We start from the raw sequence: 7,289 nt of genomic DNA, 5'->3' as shown, positions 1-7,289 counted from the left end.
CATTTCACAATGTTTTTAGGTGCTGGTGTAATGTTAGACATTGTTGAAGCTATATGCTCAAATGATCGCTATCAGTGATTATAACAATCTGCTGTCCTGTTGTATTTTGCAAGCAGAATTACAATAATATTATGGTACAATATTTGGGGTCAGGTGGGTGTCATGATTTAGTACCATGCTGATTCGTAACAATCTCATAACCATCCTCTTTCCATTGGTTTTCTAGCTTTCAGATGTTTATCCAATTTTCTTAACCATATGATTCCTTCACCTTTTAAAACTGGTGCTTTCACATTTGCAGCCTGCTGAATCACCTCTGGTTAATTTGCCGATCATCATAAAACTGTGTATTCTACTTACTGAAGCTTCTGCAACTGGAAATTTTGAATTTCCTTTATCAGAAAGAGTTAGTAACCCCAGCTTCTTTAGCCTTTGTATATAATTGGTCTCCCCAGTCTTTTTTTTGTGCCCTTTGTTCATCTGTATACATGGGTATGCATTTTAACAGCAGTAGTCAGATGCTGTCAGCCAGGGTTTTATATGTCATAATTTTATTTTGTACCACCTTTCAATCAACAAAATCAATAATCTCATCTGCCTTTTGAACATCATGATAAATGATTTCTGTATTTGGGCAGCTCCCTCAACTCCTTTGAACATTATTTAGTTCAAATAATCTTACTTTTTCTTGTGAAAAAATGACAATTCTGTACATTGAATTTGACTGCCATATTCCTGTCCATTGTACTAGACTGCATGTGCCTTCTTGAAGTCTTTTACCATAGCTTGTTTCTACATTTGAGTTTACTTCATCTGAAAGCTTTAAAATTAACTTTAACTCATGCTCAGATCATTAATGTATATTGAAGGCCAGTGGTCTTTTACCAAACCCCAGGAGAATATATGTGAAAGATTTCCTAAAGTCTTGGTTGGGGGGGGGGGGGGAATATCACTGTTTCTCTGCTTTTTGTCTCATAGTTAATTTTATATTCCTGCTGCCACTGCAATCCTACAGACTTTTACGAGCAATTAATTTCACTTGAATTTTGCTCCAAATGATAAATACATTATTTTTCTCTACTGCTGATCTGTGCAGATTGTCGTGAGATTGCCACTGTACTGGCATAGTCTACTATCAATATATATCAACAAGAAAAGGGTTTATTGCGGTCAGAAAGAGGCAAGCCTGGGCTGACTCTGAATTCTGGTCCCAGAGGTGAAAAGCCTATATTTTTACCCTCTGTGCCATCTAACCATTTCAGTGAAAGGCCATGTTAAGAAGTAGATCTGCATATTTGCTTATGCAGTTAGATAATTGTTGCAGTTAAGTAGTTTATCAGTTAGAGTTTGAAATTATTTGAATGGTGACCGAGATGATGAATTAATGAAGACCTTGAAGACATTACTTTATAAGTACCACAATTCCATAAAATGGTGCAGTGAAACTATTAAATTTAAATTCCTGCATGGTAAATGGGTACCATGAGATCAAACATTTAATTTTCTTCAAACAATATCAAAATATTACTAATCCAATTTTTTAAATCATTTTAACCATTTAGGAAAAACTAGAACAGCAATATGCACAGAGTTATAAGCAGATATCTATGCTAGAAGATGACTTGGGTCAAACCAGAGGTATCAAAGATCAACTGCATAAATACGTTAGGGAATTGGAGCAGGCAAACGATGATTTAGAAAGAGCCAAAAGGTAAGAATATATACCCTTAATTTATTTTATGAAATAGTACTAATTTAATTTATTAATACGTGATATGTATTCAAAACTCTGAATCTCCAAAGCTTTCTGTCTCTGAACCCTTTTTGAAATCAATACAATTAGAGGACAATGGTTACTTGAAAATTACTTATATATTGTTTTTACAAAAATAAAATTACATTTAAATTCACTGCATAAGAAGATATTTGAGTGTGATATTTGGTCATTAGGGCATGGCTGTTGTAATTGAACTTCTGGGTCCATCTTTTTGATGCTTACTAAATGCCGAATGGAAAGTATTGCAGTAATATCGGTGTTAGTTCCATGATCTTATTAAGATCTTGCCCCATGGTTTATGAACTTAAGCAGTGAAATTAAATTATATGGAAAGAAATGTACACCAATGTAGAAGAAAATGGGGTGTATTCACGTGAAATTAGATAGTGAATGTAGATAGAGCATAGAAAGAGATACTTTAAGTGAGATAAAGAAGCTGAATAGGACATTGAAACTTATTAGAGAAGTTGCTGCTTTAGGTTGTTCAAAGTTAATGAATGAATGGTATAAGTGTTGTCTCCTTTGATCTTGATCTTTGACACCATTCATTTTCATTAGGCATTGTAGACATTCTTGGTGGCAGTTGCAATTTAAAGTATTAGAGTTATTCATTAATCATTAATTCATCTGTCACTTAATCATAGGCTGACACAGTTGCAAAGAAGAAAAGCACTAGCAGGAAACTTTAAAGATTATGTTGACATATATCTCTTTTTAATGTCTGATATAAGCTACATTCATTATGTCCTTGCATGTTGTGGTTACTTGTAAACTGCATCTTTTAAAGGTCTGATTTTCATTTGTCAAATAATTTTTGTCTTGAAATTTTGTATCCTTGAAATCAACCTGGTGAACATCCTCTGCCTCCAAAGCCAGTACTGTATATCCCTCAAATATGAGGAGATCTGCAGATGCTGGAAATTCAAGCAACACACACAAAATGCTGGTGGAACACAGCAGGCCAGGCAGAATCTATAGGAGAAGCACTGTCGACGTTTCGGGCCGAGACCTTTCGTCAGGACTAACTGAAAGGAAAGATACTAAGAGATTTGAAAGTAGGAGGGGGAGGGGGTATCTTTCTCCCTAGGCCTCCCGTCCCATGATCCAGCTCTGTATCCCTTTTGCCAATCACCTTTCCAGCTCTTAGCTTCATCCCACCCCCTCCGGTCTTCTATCATTTCGCAATTCCCCCTCCTACTTCTACTTTCAAATCTCTTAGTATCTTTCCTTTCAGTTAGTCCTGACGAAGGGTCTTGGCCTGAAACGTCGACAGTGCTTCTCCTATAAATGCTGCCTGGCTTGCTGTGTTCCACCAGCATTTTGACTGTATATCCTTCCTCAAGTATGGAGACTAGAACTGCACACAGTACTCCAGGTATGACATCACCAGTACCCTGTATAGTTGCAGTATGACCTCCTTGCTCTTGAATTCAATCCCTCTAGCGATGAGGGCCAACATTCCATTTGCCTCCTTAATAACCTGCTATACCTGCAAGCCAACTTTTCACAATTCATGAACAAGCACTCCCAAGTCCCTTTGCACAACAGCATGCAATCTTTCACTATTTAAATAATAATCTGCTCTTTTATTATTCCTTCCAAATTGGATGATCTCACATTTACCAACTGCATATTCCATCTGCCAGACCTTGGCCCATTCACTTAACCTATCTGTCTCTCTCTCTCTCTCTGCAAGCTCTCCAACTCCTCTGTACAATTTGCTTTTCCACTCAGTGTAGTGTCATCAGCAAATTTTGCTACACTACATTCAGTCCCCTCTTCCAAATCAGTGTAAATGGTAAACAGCTGCGGGCCCAGCACCGACCCCTGTGGCACCCCACTCACCACCAACTGCCAACCGGAGAAACACCCTTTTATACCAACTCTCTGCCTTTTATTGGTTAACCAATCCACTATCCATGCCAATACACATCCTCCGACTCCATGCATCCGTATCTTATTAAGTCTCATGTGCGACACCTTATCGGAATGCCTTCTGGAAATCCAAGTATACAAAATCCACCTGTTACCCTTCATCCACTGCACTTATTATGTCCTCAAAGAAGTCCAGATAGTTTGTCAAACAGGACCTGCCCTTTCTGAATCCATGCTGCCTGTGTCTAATGGAACCACTCCTTTCTGAATGTTTGGCTATTTCTTCCTTAATGACAGCTTCAAGCATACGGATATTAAGCTAACTGGTGTATAGTTGCCCGTCTTTTGCCTACGTCCTTTTTTAAAAAGTGGCGTGACATTTGCTGTCTTCCAATCCGCCAGGACCTGCCCAGAGTCTAGAGAGTTGATAAATGATTACCGGCGTGTCTACTATAATGTCTGCCAATTCCCTCAGCACGGTGGGATACATCCCATCAGGAACAGGGGACTTACCTACCCTCGAGTTTGCTTATCACTATCTCTTTAGTGACAGTGATTTTATTGAGATCCTCATCTCCAATTGGCATCCTTCTTTGGCATACTAGACATCTCCTCCAGTGTGAAGACTGACACAAAATAGTCGTTCAATGCCTGAGCAATTTCCTTATCACCCAATTCCCCTTCTCTTCTTCCAAGGGACCTATGTTGACTTTAGACACCCTTTTCCACTTTATATATTTATAAAATCTTTTGCTATCTGATTTTATGTTTTGTGCTAATTTACTTTCACTGTCTTTCCTTATTTCTTGTTTAGTAGTTCTTTGTTGCTTTTTAAAGTTTTCCCAATCCTCCAATCTCCCACTACTCTTTGCAACTTTGTACACATGAGCTTTTAAATTTGATACTATCTTTAATTTCCTTAGTTATCCAAGGCTGGCTCTCCCCACACTTACTGCCCTTACTTTTGACTGGAATCTACTTTTGTTGAGCATTGTGAAGAATCTCTTTGAAATTATTCTACTGTCCTACCAAGTAGCCTGTGCTCCCAATCCACATTAGCCAACTCATCCTGTTGTTGTTCAACCATATTACATTAGTAATATCTCATATCTCATCTTCCATCTGTATGCAAAATTCAATCATACTATGATCACTCTTTCCAAGAGGATCCTTGACTACAAGATCGTTAATCTTACCTGTCTCATTGCCCAGGACTAGATCTAAGATAGTACTTTCCCTTGTAGGTTCACTAACATGCTGCTCAAGAAAGCCATCACGGATACATTCTATGAAGTCCTCCTCAAGGCTTCCTTGACCAATCTGATTCACCCAATCTATGTGGAAGTTAAAATCCCCCATAACAACTGCCATTGTGTTCTTACAAGCCTCAGTTATTTCTTGGTTAATCGCCTCTGCCTCTGAAATATTTTTATTAGGTGGCCTATAGACAACACCCACCAGTGATTTTTTTTTCCCCCTTTGCTGTTCTTAATCTCTACCCAGTTGGTCTCAACATTCTGCTCTGTCAATCTTATATCATCTCTCACAATTGCCCTGATCTCATCCCTAATCAGGAACACCACCCCACCTCCCTGCCTATCGTTCCATATTACCTGATACCCTTGGATATTTAATTCCCAGTCATCCCTACCTTGTAAACATGTTTCTGTAATGGCCAATAAATTATATGCATTGGTACTGATCTGTGCCACAAGTTCACTAACCTTGTTTCTCACACTACGGGCGCTTAAATAAAGTGCCCTTATACTCATTGTCCTTTTAGAATCTAGTGACCTATGCAATTTTTACTTTTATGCATTCTACCCTTACTTTTTTCTTCACTAACTCCAGCTTTGGTCTCTGCATCACTTCCCTCTTCTTTTCTGTGTGGGTTCCCATCCCCCTGTCATAAATAGTTTAAAACCTCCCCAAGTGCACTAGCAGACAATCTCTCTAGGACTGGTCCTGGCCCTGCCCAGATGTAGATTGTCCAGACAGTACTGGTCTCACCTCCCCCAGAAGCAGTTCGAATGCCCCAAGAATCTGAAACCCTCCCTCCTGCACCATCGCTCAAGCCACATATTCATTCTAGCTATTCCAGCTCTGGCTAGCTTGTGGCACCGGTAGTAATCCTGAGATTATTATTAAAGAGTAGGACCTCAATCTCCTAGCTCCCTAAATTCAGCTTGTAGGACCTCATCCCACTTTCTTCCTATATCATTAGTACCTACATGCACTACGACAGCTGGCTGCTCACCCTCCCCTTTCAGAATGCCCTGCAGCCTCTCTGAGACATCTCTGACCCTTGCACCTGGGAGGCAACACACCATACGGGAGTCCCATTTGCAGCCACAGAAGCTCCTTTCTATTCCCCTTACCATGGAATCCCCTACCACAACAGCTCCGCCACTCTTTTTCTTGCCCTCATGCGCAGCAGAGCCACCCACTGTGCCATGATCCTGGCTACTGCTGCCCTCACCTGATGAGCCATCTCCCCTAAGAGTCCAAAGCAGTACATCTGTTTTGGAGGGAGATGACTGCAGGAGACTCCTGTACTATCTTCCTGCTACTCTTCCTGTTGGTCACCCATTCCCTGCCTTTCCTTAGATTCTTAAACTGCAGTGTGACCAACTCAGTAAATGTGCAACCCACAACATTCTCAGCATCTCGGATGCTCCAAACTGAGTCCACGCGCAGCTCCAGTGCTGCCATGTGGTATATCAGGAGCTGCAGCTGGACACACTTCCTGCGCACGAGTCTTCAGGGACACTGTCAGCCTCCCACACGTCATGGGGAGCATGGCATGGGTCTGAGCGCACCTGCTATAACAGTGTGGAAGAGGACCACAGGAGAAAGGGAAGAGTCCGCTGTTAGCTGTGAATCCCTGTGAATCAGTTCTTCGCCGAAGCCCTGTTTGAGCCAAAGCCCTCTCACTCTGCACTATTCAATATAAACCAAAACACTCTTTAAACTGCTTGAGAGTGGTTCATCTGCTCACAACAACCAAGGCTTGTCGACGATTTGTCTTATATAATTTGGACAGCATGATCATTGGATACATTGCTCTGACCTACTTAGAATCAGGATGTTTTAAAGAGCTTCCACCCAGAAGAGCCATATGTTCACATTTGAACTAAAAAATACAAATTTATGAAGCATTTTAAAATTGAGAGGAAAACTGTAAAATATACATTTAAAAATGAACTGGCATGGATATCAAGATTATAATGTTAAGAAGATATTCAATTAATAAATTGATTTTTTTAAAAGTTAAAACTGACCACTAGCGAGTATAAAACACCTGAAGTTGTTTGAATGAAACAACCAATTTACCTAGATACTTTCCCCACATCTTGCTATTTTCCTTTGTTTCAAGATCAAACTCTTAATTTGAACTTGCATTGTTATTCCCTTCTCTTTCCTTTTGGTCTCTGCAAATTCATATTGTCTGGGTGTTCCCTTTTTTCTACTATTGACATCCACAGCGGCAGGTATTTTTGTGGATTTATATGTCACCCCATTATTTCACCCTTTCTCAAATCTGCTGGCAATTGTATGCTCTGGAAATAATGCTCCTGACTTTGCTGTTCTCACACACCGCCACCTTCCATTCCCTACCAAATTGCTACAAGGCCTT

General features: G+C 40.0%; 1 protein-coding gene across 1 annotated transcript in view; it reads left to right on the top strand.

Annotated features, from left to right (window-relative positions):
* Positions 1–7,289, top strand: part of LOC132380351 (nuclear distribution protein nudE-like 1) — a 28,389-nt gene that overhangs the window by 6,843 nt on the left and 14,257 nt on the right. The window contains exon 2 of the mRNA XM_059949094.1: positions 1,563–1,711. Coding sequence (XP_059805077.1) covers positions 1,563–1,711 — 149 coding nt within the window. The remainder of the gene's footprint in view (positions 1–1,562; positions 1,712–7,289) is intronic.

The sequence above is a fragment of the Hypanus sabinus genome, chromosome 23 (assembly GCF_030144855.1).
Source record: "Hypanus sabinus isolate sHypSab1 chromosome 23, sHypSab1.hap1, whole genome shotgun sequence".
Taxonomy (NCBI): Eukaryota; Metazoa; Chordata; class Chondrichthyes; order Myliobatiformes; family Dasyatidae; genus Hypanus; species Hypanus sabinus.
The sequence above is the reverse complement of the archived record's forward strand: the minus strand, read 5'-3'. Positions and strand labels throughout refer to the sequence as shown.